Below are 19,602 nucleotides of genomic sequence, written 5' to 3'. Positions count from 1 at the left end.
CTGTTTGGTTTGCCATCTGTCCCGGGATCACAGAGATCACAGGGTGGTTCCCATAAAGGAGGCTGCCCAGGAGTACAAGGTAGGGAATTGCTGTCAAGTTTAATGTGTAATAACTTTGGATTTTAATTACAGGCTGATTTCATGGAATGTTGCCTGTCACAGGTGTGATGCATCATTCAGCTCTGTAAAGCCTTCATTGTACGGGAGATGCTATAACAAAATTAATGATCTGGCTGTGTGGTGACAGAATCAGAATATCAAGTCTTAAAAGATATCTGCTGTGGGAAACTTTTCTCTGAGATTCTGAATGTTTTTCAAACCCAGCTTCCCCTGCTGAAATAAGGGGACTTTTTACACAATGGCCGGTGTTAACAATCAGTGAGGTTTAAATCACAAGAGCTGCAGGCCAGTCTATGTGAGTGTGTTACTTTGAGACTGGAGAACTGATCATTTAAATATCAACACTATTAATTATTTTGTTCCCCTGTGAGAGGAGAGAGGGAGAATTACAGCTCGGCACCATTTATTGCCAGTGATGCCTCCTTCCAGTGCCACAAGCGGGTGATGTTTGGGAGATGCCACCTCTTATTTTTTCCCCAGTAAAGGAGGACCAGGCCCAGAGAGCCCAGCAGAGTCCAGTGGTATAACTAGCCCCATGAGGGGAGTCTGGCCCCAGTAGCCCCTTGGAGCCAATCAGCAACTCCATCCTGTTTTGAACATTGCACCATCTACAGTGAACAGATCCTGGTGTCTCCTTTTGGTGACTCACATGGGTGGAGCTTATTTTGTCGGTGGAGCTTCAAAGAATCCAGCCACCTTCTCCCCCCCACCCATTCTGATCCCTGCTCATTTATGAAGCTGTTTTGCTGGATGCAAAGGCTGCTTTTCCACCTCCTGTCTCTCACTAGCCCCTGCTGGGTCCCTCCCTCCCTCACTGCTTCCCTGCAGCAGCACCGCAGGGGTGTCACCGAGCAGCTCCCCAGGAGCTCTCAGCAGCAGCTGCAGCAGCAGCCTGGGCCCTTGGGCAGAGAGGAGGAGAGAACTCGAGGGCTCAGAGAAGAGAGAGAGTGAAATGGGCAGATCTCAGGTGGGGGCTCTCAGGGGCTGCCAGGGGTGTTGCACAGAGTGGGTCTGATGGGGCAGCAGCACGTCGCTGTGCTGTGTGAAGGAATCACACGCTGTCAAAGGGGAAGAGAGCCCTGGGTTATTACAGCTCTGGAGCAGTTATAATTATGGGTGGCACATTCCCCCAGACCGAGTGTGTTCCCTGTTCCTCACTGACCTCCAGCCACATCACAGCTTCACCCTGTACAGTTCATGGGACTGCGCTGGCTCAGGTGCTCAGCTGCTGCCTGAGGGAGGCCACATGGGAGCCTGGACAGACGAGAGCACAGTGGGGTCTTGTTCCTGGCCTGGGTCTGGGCACAGGGCAGCGAGGTGCTGTCCCAACCTCTCCACTCTCACTGGCAGGAGGGATCGTTCAGAACCTTCCCAGCTGTTTCTCCTCTGGCCTGTGCTCGGTGATGGGAAACTTTAGCTCAGACACAGGCTCTGAGAAGCCCTGAGTGTCTGCAGGAAGCAGAGCCCCTGCTCTGAGACTGGCGTCTCTGCTCCCATGAGGCCTTTGGGGCCGGCAGAGCCGAGTCTGCTGCTCGCTTCCAGGGTATTTACTGCTGGTGTATGAAATGCCAATATGGACAGTACTGTCCACCCATCGGACAGGCAGACTAATGGCTGTTTATCGCACATGATGCCCCTGCAGGTAAAACTCCAGGGAGCCCTGGGCCCTCTGAGGAAGGAGCTGGAAGAGGTCCTGGCTCTGACGTCTAAAGAGGAGGAGAAAACCACAGAGTGGCAGGTGGGTGTCTAGGTTTATTCTTCCCTGAGCCCTTCCCCCTGCAGCATTCCCAGGAGTGACGGGGCCGTAAAGCTCCAGGATGAGGTTATGAACCTGCTCTGGTTGTTTGCTCCATTGCACAGGCTTGGTGCCGGCCATGGACATTGCATGCCTCCGGCATTGGGGAGGCCGGATATGAGTGCCGGAACCTCCCCTGAGCCCGGATCATCGCCTTGCCCACTGCTCCACCCCCATTTGTCCTCCTCTCCCCGAGGCCCCACCCACGCTCCCCTCCTTCTCTGCCCCATGCCCTACTCCAGCTCAGCCCCCTCCCCAGAGTCTCCCCACTCACCGTTCACTGTTGCAGCTCGCTCCTCTCCCCCACCAGACCGCCTCGCCTGCCGCTTGCTCCTTTGTGCCCCCTCCTGCCTTAAGGGTGAGTGACGGGGGAGGGGCGGAGAGGAGCAAGTGGCGGGGCCCCCACTCAGCTGACAGGCAGCAAGCAGCGGGTGCTGTGGGTTTCGGGGAAAGAGCAGGAGCGAGGTCTCCGGGGGGAGCACAGGCAGCACTCCAAAGGCGGCAGGTCTGCAGCCTGCCCCCAAAGGGAGGGGCGCTGCAGCCTGTCTGGGGAGGCTCAGCCTCCCCTGGCCTATGGTACCTGCCATCCACGGTGCTGGCAGCATCAGGCTGTTTCTCTGGGGCGGATCTCAGAGCAGCAGCTCCCGTAGGCAGAGGAGGAGGGGCAGTTCCTGGCCCTTGTACAGTGGTGCAGACCCACCTCTGAGATCTCTGATGGGCAAATTCTCCATATTGGGTGCAGTGTTTTCACTATTCCATGGCTCCTGTTACCCTCCTGCAGATGGGGATGGTGTGTCGGCTGCTCCAACCATTGGATTTCAGTGGCCTCCATGACAAAGCTCTGCAGCTTCTCTGCAGCCTGGAGGAAACAGATTGTTCCTTCTCGCTCTGCACCCACAATCCCTGCAGTGAATCTGCCCAGTGCCTGGGCCAGACACTGGAGCTCGGAGGATGATTTGCCCCCATGGGTGAGGTTCAGAGTCACTCAGCTGGCTGGGCTCTTCTGAGCATCAAACCCAGTTGTGGGTGTGAAGCTCTGTGGAAAATCTGCCCGTAGGCTGCATCTACATGGCTCCAACAGCCAGCTGCAGGCTAGTCACTGAGTAACACCCAGGGGTCTGGGTGGGCTTGTACAGCCCGTGCTGCTGCGGCTTCATACCTACCAGTACCCGAGCTAGCCAGATCAAAGCTAGTCTGGGTGTGTCTACACACGGTGCTGTCACACCTTCATTGCAGTGTGGACACCCCCTGAGTGAGCAGAGCCAGGGGCAGGTCAGAGTAAAGCCAGGCAGCGCTCGGCCACTTCACAGCCTCTGTTGCCATCACGTGGCCGCTTCATCCCAGTCACCTGCTACTGTTACTGTGACTTTACCTGTGCTTGTCTGTAGCCAGGTGATGAACCCAGGGGACAAAATGTCTGTTCCGGTTCACCTGCCTTTTACAGTGAAATCCCTGCCGAGAGCATAGGGGGTGTGAGGAAGGTGCCAGCAGCAGGGATGAGAGGAGAAGTAGGTGTCCCACTATTCAGATAAAAATGGCCATTTACAAGAGCTGAAATGCTCAGAGCTGGGTGCCTCTGGTTCTGCATCTGAAGCCGTATTTAGAGCCCGGCGGAAGTGGCTGATTTCCAGAGGACAGAATCGCAGCAGCTCCCACTGCCCGCACTGGAAGCAGTTGGTGCTCAGTTCCCCAGACAATAGGGATTTAAGTGGATAACAATTAACAGCCAGATTTGAATGTGTCCCGCAAAGTGACCAGCCGGCGCCATGGAGACGGCTGCACCTTGGGACAGTCACTGGTGTGGTTCTGAAACCATTGATTATTGCCCCGTGAGAGCGAGTTACGTCCTACATCACCAGAGGTCACGGCCCAATGATCAGAGTCACTCGGCAGAGTAACTGCAGCTCCAGCGACTGTGAGACGAGGCCCAGCAGGGGCTGCCAGTCACCCACTGAGAGGGGCTGTCATGGGCCTGAGCCAGGTGGGGGTATCCCCATGGGTGGGAGCAGGGCCGGGAGGTGACAGGCCCCATGAAGGATGCGCTGCCCGTCTGACGGGGGGAGATGTTCGGAGATATGATAACGCTGCGCCACTCGGGTTAACCGGGGCAGAGGTAGGAGGTGGAAGTTCCAGCACTCAAGCAGCTGCCTCTTCAGAAACGGAGCACAGCCCCTCCCCCACCACACAGGGGGCTGGACAGACAGACGGGTTAGAGCCCTGCACAGGGAAGGGGGGTGGTCAGCGCAGGGCACAGACTGAGCTGAGCTGTAGGGGAGCTAGAGAGGCCAGTGCAGAGCAGCCAGCCCCTCCCCCAGCCAGGATCAGCACCGGCTCAGCATCGCTCCCACGGCTCCTTTCAGGGAGCAGGTGGGGACACAGCTGGCATCAGCCAACCCGCTGCTCTGTGAGCCTAGAGGGCTCCCTAAAGGCTGTGATCCCAGGGGCACTAGACACATGGGCATGGGGCACTCGACCAGGCTGGGTGAGGCCAAAGCCAGCCCTGACAATGCCCTGGGCGCCCAACGCCCATGTGAGCCCCAGGATGTCACCCAAAGGACTATTAGCACCAGCCCAAGGTCCTGAACTTTGCAGCCCTGGGAGCAGGTTGTCAAAGAAGGAGCATCGCCCACATCTCACTGTGATGGCTCCCCGTGGTGTCTGAGGGCAAAGCACTGGGCACCCAAATCCCCCCACGTACGCCCTGTGCAGCCCCCTGTAAATCTCTCCTGTTCCCTCGATTTCTCCCCACTCCACTGTGTCCATCCCATGCCACCTGCAATAACATACTGCGGCTTTACAAAGCACCCTGGACAACCCCACTATGGAACTGGCCTTATTAACTCTGAACTAAAACAAACCCTTTATGGTACGTTTGCCAAAGAAGTAAATATCCTTACAAACCTGATACTGATCTAATATCCTCTGCTTCATGGACAGAGGCCCAGTCCGTGTAACTCAACATCTGACTCACGTTTTCTATGTGCCTTTCCTATCCTTCTATCTCCAGAGGAATGTGAAGAACAGGAGAGAGACGATTGCAGGTGAATTTAACAAACTGCACACCCTACTGAGAGAGGAGGAGCAGCTGCTTCTGCAGAGACTGGAGGAGGAGGAGAGGGAGACTCTGCAGAGACTACAGGAAAATGTCACCAAACTCTCCCAGCAAAGCTCCTCTCTGTAGCAGCTGATCACAGAGATCGAGGAGAAGTGTCAGCAACCAGTTGTCGAGCTGCTAAAGGTGAGACGGCATCAAAATTCTCGACCATCCAGAATTATAACTCAGATCCCTGGGTCTGGATCCCAACAATGAGAGTAAATGTGTTCTGTGGTTACAGACAAACAGAACATCTGGCTAAGGGCTCCATCAATTCCAAAATATGGCAGTTCATGTTAGAGGGGAATTCTCCTCCTGGAGACCCAGTGAGGCCATGGGAGAGTAAATGGATGATACAAAAATGATACTGAGCTAAATCCATCCCCGCTCTGACCCCAGAACATTGGACCCAACACAGTCGATAAACACAGATACTGATGGGTTGGGTCCCTAGAAGGGAGAAACCTTCAGCTAAATTCCTGTCTCACCTACATAAATGAAACAAATGTTACTGCAAAACAGTGGATGAGATTTTACCACAAAACAGTGGAGCCTGGGAGGGTTGATCTATTTTCTAGATGAAAGTCTGATGCCCAGAGCGAGATTCACTCAGTTTCATGCACATTGTGTTAGTACAGAACATTGATTCTCTTTTTCCTTTCAGGATGTGAAAAGCACATTGAGCAGGTGTGTTTCCCATTTTCATTGCTCTTGTATTCCTGGTGGTGGTTCTGGGATGATGTGTGTACAGAACAGCTGAGTGATGATGGGACGTTTTCTTCATAGGAGTGAGAATGTGAAACTCCAGGAACCAGAAGCTGTTTCTACTGACCTGAAGAACGTGTATAAAATTTCCCTTGACATGAATGAAGTGTTGAAAAGATTCGGAGGTGAGTGGAGTCTACTGGGACATTCAGCTGTATTGTGCCAGGGGATCTGGACAGAGCCTGGGACCCGAGGACACGCATGGACCCAGCTGACAGGCTTGGAGCTGTGTGATAGCTGGAGGCTGATGCGCGGAGTGCTGGGCAGTTTGCCTGCTACTTACAGCCACCTGCTGGTACTTGCCCAGGTGTCTGACCAGGCCCCATCACTCTGACATCCTGACCCCTCCATGGCTGAGTTAATGGGTGTCCCTGAGCCAGGTGCTGTGAGGCCTGGACTGGGCCCATTGTGCTGGGAGCAGCACAGACTGGTAACAGATGACATGTCTGTGCCTCTCTCCTGGGACATGTGAGGGTGCATGGTGTGGCCACCGCTCAGCACTGCCCCAGCCCCCATTAGCCAAGGCTGCCGAACTTTCTGAGCTGGAGGAGGGGCTGGTCTGGCTGCTTCAGTGTGACCTGGGCTGTGAGTTACTGGGTAACAAGCTGAATCCTACGGGCCCCTCGTCTGCTCTGAGTGCAGCCCAGTGTGAGGTTGGGTCAATGGTTTGCTGCTCAGTGAGTGAGACTTAGACTCTGTCTCAGTGTTTGAGCATTGTTACCAGCTTTGCCCGTTACTTTGGGGTACACTCATTTATTAGGGTTACTCTTCTGGGGGCAGGGGGTTCTGTACTTCTATCAATGTGCTGCTTGTGTCACTTGTGTTCTCATACAGAGCTCTACTTCTCCCTTCTACAAGTCCCCTCCCAATGGAGCTATCGTGCAGGACCTAGGTTCCCCAGGGCTCAGTTCTTCCAGCCCCAGAATCAGATGAACACACAGACATACGCATTACCAGAGCATGTCTGAGAGGACCGGGTTAATCAGCACTCCCAATCTGACCCCTTATATGTCCCTGGACTCAGCAGGCTGGGTCGAGCAGCATTTCCAAGCTGTCACCCTCATATGCCGTGGGCACTGCATGGAATAGAGTAACCCTGAGCAGGCTGGGTTGAACAGCACTTTCAATCTGCCACACTCATATGTCCCAGGTTCAGCACGTCCCTACCCCCACTTTCACGTTACAGTCGTTCTGGTAGTAACCCACTTGATGAGCAAACCCCACAGGGTTTTCGGGCTCTGCAGGGATCTTTTAGCTTAGGTACGAGGAACGTACTACAGAGAAAATCAGGAAACCAAAAAACATCCATGGGGGGAGTGGGAGGGGGAAGGGGAAGGGGGAGAGAGAGAGAAGCAACCAGCTTAATCATGAAAGTTATTTATTTCCAGGTAATAACCATAGGGGAGCCAAACAAACAGTTATAATATTAAATCTAACTTAAACTTGATGATAAAAGTCAGGTTTACAAAACTATAACTGATCACACAAGTCAGGGTCAGAAGGCCAGGCGCGGCTCCAGGCACCAGTGCAGCAAGCTCATGCCTGGGGCGGCAAGCTGCGGGGCGAGGCCTGCCGGTCACCGTGAGGGTGGCAGTCAGGCAGCCTTTGGTGGCATGCCTGCGGGAGGTCCGGCAGTCCCGCGGCTTCGGTGGCAATTTGGCAGCGGGCACTCCGAAGGCGCGGGGCCGGCAGATCACCCGCAGAAACGCCACCGAATCCGCGGGACCAGCGGACCACCCTCAGGCGTGCCGAAGGTGGCTTGGAGCGGCAGAAAACATAGAGCTGCCCCTGCAGAAGGCTATACCTAGAGAGAGAGAGAGAGAGAGTGTGTTCTCACCACTTCGTGACAGTTGAATCGATCGGGGGGTCCCAGGTGATGGTGGTAGCTGAGGGTCGGGAGTGCTGGAGACAGGCAGAGCCCCCAGCACGATCAGTCAGGAGAAGATGAAGTCCCAGTGGAACTGATGCAGATTTTGGATCAGGCATCAGAACACTCACTTGAGTATGGATAGGGGGTTTTTGTAGGGAAACAATAATGGTTTGGGGAAGAGAACACTAGATTTGTTTATGGGTAAACTGATCGCTCAGGGGAGTATACTAAGGTGTTTTGTTCAGGCTAGACAATGGGAGTTGGCTATGTGCAGTGTTCCTTCAAGGGAGCTCACAATGCAATTAGGGAGCTTCACTATTTTGGATACCAATAAAGGAATTATTACTAGAATTGGTCTGATAACCACTGAGCTGGGTGTGTGCACGCATAGGTTCACTAACATCTGGAGCAGAGATCCCCCATGATGCATTGCTTCACTGCTTTTCTGGTCCCAGAGTTCCCTGTGGTTCTTGCCTTGGAATCTCTGTTTTCCAGTCTTATGCTAATGGAGATGCCTCCTTGTCCCATCTTTGATGCAAATGAGGCAAGGGGAGTTTCCTTAATCCTGTCACCCTTATCCCAGGGATTTAGGTATATCCCCAATGACTTTTCATTGCTTTTTGTAAGTCTTTCTTCTGATCAGTTTTGTTTCAAGCAGAGACTGGGAGGGTGCGGGGAGGTCTTTTGTGAGTCAGACAGGCTGGGTACTGCACCCTGGTTCCCCAAGAACACAGAGCTGCTAGGTAACAATTGGAAAACCAAAATCTACTATAATCCATTTTTCCATGTTTCTGGTTTTCACCAAAATCAACAGGGTTCTGCACTGGAGCAGGATCAGCATAGGGTGACCAGATGTCCCAATTTTATAGGGACAGTCCCGATTTTGGGGTTTTTTTCTTATATAGGCACCTATTACCCCCCCACCACCTGTCCTGATTTTTCACACTTATTATCTGGTCACCCTAGATCAGCGGTGCGGGGAGGAGTTTGGAAGGACTGGGGACAAGTGACCTGGCTAGGGTGATGGCTGGATGGGGATGAGGGGCACCCTGACCCTAAACCCTAATCCTAACCCTTAGGTCACTGCCTCACCCTGTATCCTGAGATTTTAGTGCATATCAGGCTTTTATAGTTTTCCATTTTTCACCAAAATCCAGAAGTTTCTGCCCACTGATGCCTAAAACATACTCTGAAATGGAGTTGATGGAATGTGGTTGTCAAAACTTATCACATTGCGGACAGACAGACAGACGGACAGACAGACAGATAGAAACGCCATTGAGTTAGGTGTGGGGCCTCACTTCCCTCAGCCAAAAATAATAGTTGATTTTCATAAAAGTTTTAACCTCAAAGTAGTTGTTTTATTTGGGGATAATTATCTAAACAGGCCTTTAGTGTGTGTTCACTAGGGCCCCAATTCAGCAGGGTAGTTAAGCACATGTTGCACTTTAAGCCCACGAGTCAGTACATCCCTATTCAGCGTGTGCTTAAGTGTTTCACTGAATCGGGCTCTAAAACAGAAGCAGTAGCTGCTTCACAAGGAGCAAGAAACCCCCTAGTGGCTGATGACAGACTAACCTGCCCCCAGGGAAAGTTTCCTCCTGACCCCCATCAGTTAGCAATTGGCTTGTGCCCTGAAGCAGGAGGGGGTTTCTCTGCCCTCTAGAATGCTTGCATTTTTTGAGAACTGTGATAAGTCTGGAGATTCACATTTCCATATCACTGCCTGGGGCTTTTTGAATCCTTTGTCCATTTGGGTTTTTTCTTTGCTTGTCTGTTTTTGTTTTAACCCTACCCAGTATAAATTTGTATGTTCTCATTGTCAATCTAAATATCTTTTGTTTTACTCCTGCTAAACTCATGCTCTCAATGCTATCTTGTGGCAAGTTGTTCCACAGACTAATTATGCATGCTATAAAACAGTATTTCATAGAATCATCCAATCATAGGACTGGAAGGGAGCTTGAGAGGTCATTTCCTCTTACAGTTTGAAATTTGCTGCTTTTCAGTTTTCCAGGACAATAATTTACACCTCACCCCATGATGACTTAGTGTCCTTAATAACCTTTTGTGAGGAACTTTGTTAAAGGCTCTTTGAAAGTCCACATCAGTTATGCCAATGGGTTCTCCTTTGTGCACGATTTTACTGACCTACTTAAAGCAATTTAATAGATTAGTGGGACACAGGTTTCCTTTCCAGCTCTGCTAGTCAGACCTTATCCTATCATTCTCATAGAGCTGTTTTAGAATTCTCTTTTAGTTCTTATTTCAACCAGTGTAGCAGGTACTGACGTAAGGCTCACTGGGCTGTAATTCTCAGGATTACTCCTACCAAAATTTTAAAGTTGGCTACAACATTCCCAACCCTCCGATTCTCCAGAAGTGTAGCTGATTTTAATGAGAGATGCATATTATTGTTAGCAGTTCAGCCATATCATGTGATGTCATTTGAGAGCTCCTGGGATTTGCCATCTTGCAGGGATCTAAGCTCTCTTGGTGGCTGCTGGCTCTTTAGTTTGTCAGTTTGTTCCAATATCTCCTCTTCACTCCTCGATCCCTAGTCTTTATTTCCTGAACAGAGCAGCTCCAGGGCAGGTCTCTCCCCAGCAACCTTTCTGGTGGAAACTGATGCAAAGAAACGAGTCAGTCTCTCAGCATTGTCCTTACCCTCCCCAATTGCTCCCTTTCCCTGCTGCTGATCCAGGGGACCCATTGATTCTCTCACAGGCTTCCTGATTCTGATGGACTGAAATAATTCCCTGGTATTTGTTTTATATCTCTGGCTGTTCACTCTTCTAATTCCATTTAGCCTCCTAATTCCCATCATGCACTTCACCCGATGTACTGCATGCTCCTTTCTGCTGGCTTCACAGGGTTAATATTTTCCATTTGCAGAGGGATCCCTGCATGGGCACTGGGCCAGAGCGTGAGAGTGAGAATGACTCTGCAGCCCAGTGGGTCAGCCCCCACCTGGGAGCCCAGAGTCCAGCTCCCCTGCTCCAGTGACCCTGTAATTATTGATCCATAACCCCAGTGAGGGGAGGGGTTACGGCCCCTGGCACACCAGTGTCTCACGCCATGTCTGCCAGGGTTTCCTTGCACCGATGTAGCTGCACTGGTGCAAACCCCTAGTACAGACGTGCTGTGCGGGTGTGAACTGGGACTGGTCCCCGGTGCAGCTTCTCCCAGATGGAGGGGGCAGGAAGTGGGGAAATGCCCCCTTCTCTCCCCACTGCCCTGGCCTCATTAGAAACAGCCCATTAGTGCGCATTTATACCCCCTCAGAATCTTCCACTGTACTGCCCCCCAAGTGAGCGCAATCCAGACAACTGCCCCTGTGGGGGTGGGGCTGGGCCGGGCGAGGGGAGGGGCTGGCTGTGGTGTTTGCCTGGCTGGAAGGTGGGGCCCGCCAGCATGGAGAGTCCCAGCAGCTCCCCCTGGGGCAGGGCTGCACCCCCAGTGTGTGTGGGGACAGCACCGACCTGATCTGAGCGAGAAACCAACCACACGTGACACCAAAGCAAGGGAGATTCCCTGGGGCCTACCCCTCCCTCACCCCTCTCTGGCTCCTGCCCCTCCCTTACCTGGACCCTGGGTCTATTCTGACCCCTCACCCACATCCCTCCCTTTCTTCTCCCCCGATTTCTGCTCTCCTGGGCCCCTGCCCCCACTTTGCCTCCCTGGCACATGCCCCTGCCCTCCATCCACCTTTGCCCCGCTGGAACTCACCCCTTCCTTCTCCCCCTGCCCTCCTGGCACCTGCCCCTTCCCCCAAACATCCTCTTCACCCTGAAGCCCACCCATCACTTCACACTCCTGCTATGTCCTGGTATCCACTTTTCCCCTTTCCCTTATTTGCTGCCATGTCTCCCACCCCTCCCCTCGCCCCCCTCTGTCCCCTGATGGCCACCCCACCCCCCTCACCATCCTTTGCTGTCCTGGCTTCCGCCCTTCTTACTCTCCTCAGCCCTCCTAGCACCTGTCCCTCTCCCCACCCTCTCTGACCCCTGGCACCCACCCCTTCCCTCACCCCCCCGTGCCCATCCCTCCTCTAGCCCCACTCTGACCCCCTAGCACCTGCCTCTCCCCAATCCCTTCTCCTAACACCTCCCTCTACCCACCTGCCCTGCCTCTCACCCCTCTCTGCCCCCTGATACTTGTTCCTCCCCTCCTCTGCCCTCCCTGTGAGCCCTTCTGCTCAACCCCTTCATCCCACTGGCACCTGCCAAGTGTGAGCATCGCTGTTATTGCACTGAATGGCTGGTGTTGCTGGGCTGGCTCAGGGGGGCAGTGAGTGCAGCTGGGCAGTGCCGGCTCCAGGCATCAGCGTAGCAAGCTGGTGCTTGGGGCGGCACATGGAAGGGGGCGGCACGTCCGGCTCTTCCGCGGTAATTCGGTGGCGGGTCCCTCACTCCCTCTCGGGGGGGAAGGACCTGCCACTGAATTGCCGCCAAAGAAGCGGTTACGGTAGAGTCGCGGCGGAAGTGCCGCAGATCACGATCGCGGCTTTTTTTTTGGCTGCTTGGGGCGGCAAAAACCCTGGAGCTGGCCCTGCAGCTGGGGCCTTTCACTCCCCAGTCACCGATCTCAGCCCAGTCTGAGAGTCCGGTTCCCAGCGGACAGGAGCTCACATCGTAACTCACATTAACGGCAGCTTCACCGGCCACCTTCGCAGGGAGGCCAAGGCCTGAATGGGCCCCAGGGACGCTTCCTCCCCAGGGAGAGGTTCCAGCAGGTGTCAGGGCTGAGCCATGTTGGCAGGACAGTGGGGGGCTCACACGGCCGCTGTGACGTCCTCGTACCCTCGATACACAGAGTTCCAACAGCCGGGGTGTAAACCCCACTCGTACCCCCAGCACTGAACTCACTGACGCTGCCCCAAGCCCCCTCTCCTCCTGGGGTTGGGGGTGAGTAAGGGGCACTGGAAGAGTGGGGCCAGAGGCCATGGCTAATCACTTTTACCAATGGGAGGGCTATTCCCTCCCACTTTTTACCAGCTGTAAGGGTGAGTGACGAAGGTGGAGGTGGCCGAGAGGAGCAACCAGGGAGTCAGGGTGTTGGGGGGAAGAGGTGGTGTGAGGGTGGGGGCTCGGGGAGAAGGGGCGGTATGAGGGCGGGGGCTTGGGTCAGGGAGAAGGGGTGGTACGGGGGCAGGAGCTTGGGAAAAAGGGCTGGCATGAGAGGGTGGGGCCATGGTTTGGGCACCGGTGACCCCTCTACTTTTAGAGAGGTTCCCTCACTCCTGGGGAGAGGACCATCCCGGATCCTGATCCACGGGCACATCTGTGTATTTGCCGGGTGCACAGAGCTTTCTGGGTGGAGACACTTTCACGCTCACCCAGGAACCTATGCTGGGAGGACCCAATGCCCAGGAGGCCGAGGGCTCTCACTCCCCTGCCCTGGGGGTGAAGGGAGGGGCCCTGGGGCTGCTGTTCCCCGTCCCAGGAAGGGGGTGAAGGGGACGTGGACACAGACAATGTCCCAGCTTGCGCTGGGAGGGGCAGACCTGGCTCCACCCTGGGCTTCAGAGCCTGAGCTCCAGCCTGAGCCTGAATGTCTACACGGCTATTTTTAATTCCAAAGAGGGAGCCCCACAAGCCTGAATCTGTCCAGCCCGTTCGAAGACTCGCTTCTGCAGGCTGTGTTGTAGAAGGACCCAAAGTGTCTCCAGAGTCTGGGTGTGAAAGTTGCCAGCGTGTCTGACCCAGGGCTGGTTAATTAGAGTGGGGGGGTGGCTGGCGCAGTCGTTAGATGGAGACACCTGAGCCCCGGGCTCTGAGATGGTCTCTGTGACCAAAATCCGCTCTGGGAGACACCCATGTACCGCTGCAGGAGGCCACTCACAGCATCCATGGCACAAATGGCTCTAGGCAGAGAGTTCGGGCTGGAGCCGAGTCTCAATTTTCAGCCTGATTTGTGGGGGTGAGACCACGGGCCCAAGGGGCATTTGTCTGCAAAGGGCAAATTAAACAGCAGCTCTGGAGTGTCCTGAACCTGGCCTGCCTGTAACTGTGCGTTTCTGGGGATGTTGACAGTCACTCACTGCAAGTCATTGGGATTGGGGCTCCTAAGTTGCTCAGACAGGTTTGCAGTGGAGCTGGGTGAAATGTTTTGGACAAATAGTTTATTTGCTGCAAAATTATATTTTGGGTCAACAGAAACTATTCGCGAATCTATGTTGAGTTTGCTGTCGAGTTTCAATTAAGAGAAAAAGGTGCTGCTGCTTCCCCTCTAGCCTTTAGCCCAGCGGCTGGGCCCTCAGCTGGGAGCCCCAGGTTCAATCCCCCCATGTGATGCTATGAGGGCTCAAAGCGCTGGGATCCAAGTGACATCCCCCTGTGTCTAAACACTGCCATGGGCACTGGGCCAGAGCGTGGGAGTGAGAATGACTCTGTAGCCCAGTTGGTCGGGCCCCCACCTGGGAGCCCAGAGTCCAGCTCCCCTGCTCCAGTGCCCCTGTAATTATTGATCTATGACTCCAGTGATGGGAGGGGTTACAGCCCCTGGCACAGCAGTGTCTCAGGCCATGTCTGCCGGGGTTTCCTTGCCCCGATGTAGCTGCACCGGTGCAAACCCCTAGTGCAGACGCGCTGTGCAGGTGTGAAGTGGGACTGGCCCCTGGTGCAGCTTATCCCAGATGGAGGGGTCAGTAAGTGGGGAAATGCCCCCTTCCCTCCCCACTGCCCTGGCCTCATTAGCAACAGCCTATTAGTGCGCATTTATACCCCCCCCGAATCTTCCACTGTACTGCCCCCCAAGTGAGCCCAACCCAGACCACTGCTCCCGTGGGGGTGGAGCTGGGCCCAGCGAGGGGAGGGGCTGGCTGTGGGGTTTTCCTGGCTGGAAGGTGGTGCACATTGGGCCCGCCAGCATGGAGAGTCCCAGCTGTTCCCCCTGGGGCAGGGCTGCATCCCCAGTGTGTGTGGGAACAGCACCGACCTGCTCTGAGCCAGAAACCAACCACACATGGCCCGAAAGCAACAGAGATTCCCTGGGGCCTGCCTCTCCCGCACCCCCCTCTGGCTCTTGCCCCTCCCTTATCCTTCCCTCACCCCTGTGAGGGACCCTGCATCTATTCTGACCCCTCACCAACATCCCTCCCTCTCTTCTCACTCCCTTTCTGCTCCCCTGGGCCCCTGCCCCTCTACTCCCACTTTGCCTCCTTGGCACGTGCCCCTGCCCTCCACCCATCTCTGCCCCGCTGGAACTCACCCGTCCCTTCTCCCTCTGCCCTACTGGCACATTCCCCTCTCCCCCAAACATCCTCTGCATCCTGGAGCCCACCCATCACTTCACACCCCTGCTATGTCCTGGCATCCACCTCTCCCCTTTCCCTCCTCTGTGCCATGTCTCCCACCCCTCCCCTCACCCCCATCTGCTTCCCTGGTGCCTTCCACTGCCATCCCCCCTCTCCTCCGGGATGGCCACCCACCCCTCCCCCTCCTCTGCTGTCCTGGCTTTTGCCCTTCTTACACCCCTCAGCCCTCCTGGCACCTGCCCCTCGCCCCACCCTCTCTGACCCCTGACACCCACCCCTTCCCTCACCCCCCTGTGCCCACCCTTCCTCTAGCCCCACTCTGACCCCCTGGCACCTGCCCTGCCCCTTACCCACGCACCCTTCTGCTGCCTACCCCTTTCTTCCCTCCCCCTGCCTCCAACACCTGACACTCCTCTTGTCCCCTTCCTTCCTGTTGCCCACCCCCTCACCACCCTCTGCCCCACTGACCCCGCTCTGCTCTCGCCCCTCTGCCACCATCAATCATGCCACCTTCTCTTTATTTCTCACCCCTGCCCCTCCCCTCCCGCTCTGGCTCCCTGACAACTGCGCCCCTCACCACCCCTCCACTCCCCTGGTGCCAGCTCCTCTTCTGCCCCAAGTCCCAGCTCTACCCTTGCCCCATCTGCCTCCCTGGTGCCTGCTGTTTCCTTTGCCCCCTCTGCCTGCCTGGTGCAAGTTCCTTCCCTCACCCCCCTTTGGGACCCCTGGTCTCAGCCCTTCCCCTCACCTCAGCACAGCCCCACCCCTCACCTCTTCTCCTAACCTGTGGGTCCCACCCCTCCCTTCATCTTCCCTCTGCCACCCTGGTGCCCACATTTCCCTTCACACCCCTCTGCCCCCCTAGGTCCCGCCCTTCTCCACACCCCTCTCTCTGCCCCCCTTCTGCTCACCTGCTCCTTCAACCCCCATTCTGCCCCTTTGGCACCAGTGCTGCCCATTTGCTCCCCCTCATGGTTCCACGTGCCCCACTCCTCATCATCTCACCCCCTGGCAGCTCACCCTCCCCTTGATTCCCCTGCCCCATTGGAGCTCCCCATTCCCTCACACCCCTCTGCCCCCTGGTGCCTGCCCCATCCCTTGCCCCCCGCAGACTCCTGGGGTCTGTTCCCTTCTCCCATGGAGCCCACCCCTCCCCTCTCCCCCTGCAGCCCCCTGGAACCTGCCCCTCCCTTCACCCCCCTCTGTTCTGCTGGTGCCCGTCCCTTCCCTTGTCCCCCCATTGCCGTTGTGCCCGCCCCTCCCCTATGTCCCTCCCTCCACCCCCTCTGCTCCTGTCACCTCCCCACCCCTTTCCTCTCCCTGCATCTACTTGTCCCCTCCCCTGCCTCCAGTGACAGCTTCTCACCCTCCCCCTCTCCTCCTGCCCTTTCCCCTCATTGTCTCCTCACAGGCAGATGAGCCCTGACTCCCCTCAGGCAACAACATCCTGCCCCACCCCCCCGCAGCGATTAACGCGGGTGCAGGTTAATTTCCCTTTGATCTCAGTGACCAGCCCCTGCCTACGGCCCTGACTCTGTGACTCTCTCCCCAGTGGACGTGACTCTGGATCCAGACACGGCTCATCCCAAACTCGTCCTGTCTGAGGATCGGAAACGTGTGAGACTCGGAGACAAACGCCAGGATCTGCCCAACAACCCTGAGAGATTTGATCCTTGTCCCTGTGTCCTGGGCGCTGAGGGGTTCACGGGCGGGAGGCGTTACTGGGAGGTGGAGGTGGGAGACAAGCCTGAGTGGGCTCTGGGGGTTTGTAGGGAATCTGTGAGCAGGAAGGGGCAGGTCACACTCACACCTGAGGATGGATACTGGGCCGTGTGGCTGTGCGATGGGGAATACGAGGCCCTCACCTCCCCCTCGACCCCCCTCCCCGTGAGCGTCAGGCCCAGCCAGGTGGGGATTTTCCTGGACTATGAGGCGGGCGAGGTCTCGTTTTACAATGTGACTGACAGGTCCCATCTCTTCACTTTCACTGACACCTTCTCCGGGACGCTCCGCCCTTATTTCTATCCTGGTGTCAACGCTGCGGGTACAAAAGCGGCTCCCCTGATAATCTGCCCAGTCCCAGCTCAGGCCGGAGGGAATCTCTGTCCCTGACAGTGACCCCGCGGCACAGACTGTCCCCTCCCAGCCCTGCTGATCTTCCCGCCCCCAGTGGTGGGGGCCAGTTACTGCAGCAACTGGACTTTTTGTGCTGACCGGACGCTGCCAGTTTCCCTGTTCAACTGGAGCTTCCAGTCGAAAACCAGACACCTGGGAACCCCCAGCCCTCACCTTCCCTGTCCCCTGCCCCAGGGGTAGCAGATGGGGGTGGATGGGGGTCATTTACCCCTGTCAGAATTTTCTACCCCTGTGAAAGTTCAACGTAAAATATGAAAGAAAAAAGATTATTCTAGTTTAGAAAATATTATTATAACAAGGTGTAAATACAAAAAACATTTTAATTTACATTTCAACAGTATTTCAAAAACAAGCATCTAAACGTATTTTTAGAACTGGAATTATTTACATTTATTTTTTGATTTTTCCCTCAAGTCTATATTGAAGTTTAACTTCTCTAAATAATGTCATTTGTATTTCAACTGTGGAATTTCAAGAAATCCAAAATATTTATCTTAACAAAATAAACCATGACATTGTCAGAGGAGGTTATTCGGTTATAATGTACATGTGTCGTAAACATCACAACTACACACATGTGCAGCTGCTCTCTCTCTCTCTCTCCCCCCCTCAGTTTATTGTCTTGACTGGTTCTCTCTGGAAGGCAGGGCACATAAACCCACCTCATGCACTACATCTGTGCAAATTAATAGGTGAAAAAATGATAGAATTAATTAAGCAATATATTTAAGTGAACTCACACAAGATTATATATTTGTCTTTGAAGTTCTGTCAGCATTAAGTCATTTGATTTTTAACTTTCTATCTACATATAATTGGTAATCAAGATATGACCCTTCCTTTCTTTTTCTCACATCAATTAACAAAACAGCGTACCTACGGTGTCCTCTGTACAGTGTGACTTTGCACGCCTGGTGCCTGTGAAGTCATGATGGCAGGGGCAGGGTCAAGCCAACGAGGGCGGGCCCATCCTGTTCCAGAAGTTCTGTAATGTCCAGTAGTCTGGGGATGTGTCAGTGGCCACCCTACTTGTCTACACAGGGGGTTTAAACTGGATTAAGTTGAGTTAATTTGATTTAAAAACATATGTGCACACATACCACAATCCTTCCCAGCACACTAATTCTGCATTCACGGTGAACTCTGGAGTCCTCTTGCAAAGTGGATTCCCATGCTGCGAATAAAGTTCCATCCGTCTATTGTTTGAGTGCACACAANTCCTCTAGCCCCACTCTGACCCCCTGGCACCTGCCTCTCCCCAATCCCCTCTCCTAACACCTCCCTCTACTCACCTGCCCTGCCTCTCTGCTCACCCATCTCTGCCCCCTGGTGCTTCTCCCTCCCTGTGTCTGCCCTTCTGCTCAACCCCCTCAATCCCTCGGCACCTGCCCTTCCCCTTACCCCCGTACCCTTCTGCTGCCTACCCCTTTCTTCCCTCCCCCTGCCCCCCAACACCTGACATTCCCTTTGTCCCCTTCCTTCCTGTTGCCCACCCCCTCACCACCCTCTGCCCCACTGACCCTGCTCTCCTCTCGCCCCTCTGCCACCATCACCCATGCCACCTTCTCTTTATTTCTCACCCCTGCCCCTCCCCTCCCGCTCTGGCTCCCTGACAACTGCGCCCCTCACCACTCCTCCAGTCCCCTGGTGCCAGCTCCTCCTCCGCCCCAAGTCCCAGCTCTACCCTTACTCCATCTGCCTCCTTGGTGCCTGCTGTTTCCTTTGCCCCCTCTGCCTGCCTGGTGCAAGTCCCTTCCCTCACCCCCCTTTGGGACCCCTGGTCTCAGCCCTTCCCCTTACCTCAGCACAGCCCCACCCCTCACCTCTCCTCCTAACCTCTGGGTCCCACCCCTCCCTTCATCTTCCCTCTGCCACCCTGGTGCCCACATTTCCCTTCACACCCCTCTGCCCCCCTAGGTCCCGCCCTTCTCCACACCCCTCTCTCTGCCCCCCTTCTGCTCACCTGCTCCTTCAACCCCCATTCTGCCCCTTTGGCACCAGTGCCTGCCCATTTGCTCCCCCTCATGGTTCCACCTGCCCCACTCCTCATCATCTCACCCCCTGGCAGCTCACCCTCCCCTTGATTTCCCCTGCCCCATTGGAGCTCCCCATTCCCTCACACCCCTCTGCCCCCTGGTGCCTGCCCCATCCCTTGCCCCCCGCACCCTCCTGGGGTCTGTCCCCTTCTTCTCCCATGGAGCCCACCCCTCCCCTCTCCCCCTGCAGCCCCCTGGAACCTGCCCCTCCATTCACCCCCCTGTGTCCTGCTGGTGCCCGTCCCTTCCCTTGTCCCCCCATTGCCCTTGTGCCCGCCCCTCCCCTATGTCCCTCCCTCCACCCCCTCTGCTCCTCTCACCTCCCCCTCCCCTTTCCTCTCCCAGCATCTACTTGTCCCCTCCCCCGTCTCCAGTGACAGCTTCTCACCCTCCCCCCGCCCCCCCGCTCCTCCTGCCCTTTCCCCTCATTGTCTCCTCACAGGCAGATGAGCCCTGACTCCCCTCAGGCAACAACCCCCCCCCAGCGATTAACGGGGGTTCAGGTTAATTTCCCTTTGATCCCAGTGA

The 19,602-nt window shown here is 55.3% G+C and overlaps 1 protein-coding gene across 1 annotated transcript in view; it reads left to right on the top strand.

Moving 5' to 3' along the window:
* The window catches only part of LOC117886918 (butyrophilin subfamily 1 member A1-like), a 75,087-nt gene extending 57,530 nt beyond the window's left edge, over positions 1-17,557 (top strand). Inside the window, exon 12 of the mRNA XM_034789060.1 lies at positions 16,455-17,557. Coding sequence (XP_034644951.1) covers positions 16,455-17,014 — 560 coding nt within the window. The 3' untranslated portion in view covers positions 17,015-17,557. The remainder of the gene's footprint in view (positions 1-16,454) is intronic.
* Positions 17,558-19,602: the final 2,045 nt, after the last annotated feature.

Source organism: Trachemys scripta, chromosome 14, assembly GCF_013100865.1.
Source record: "Trachemys scripta elegans isolate TJP31775 chromosome 14, CAS_Tse_1.0, whole genome shotgun sequence".
In the NCBI taxonomy this organism is placed as follows: Eukaryota; Metazoa; Chordata; order Testudines; family Emydidae; genus Trachemys; species Trachemys scripta.
The sequence above is the reverse complement of the archived record's forward strand: the minus strand, read 5'-3'. Positions and strand labels throughout refer to the sequence as shown.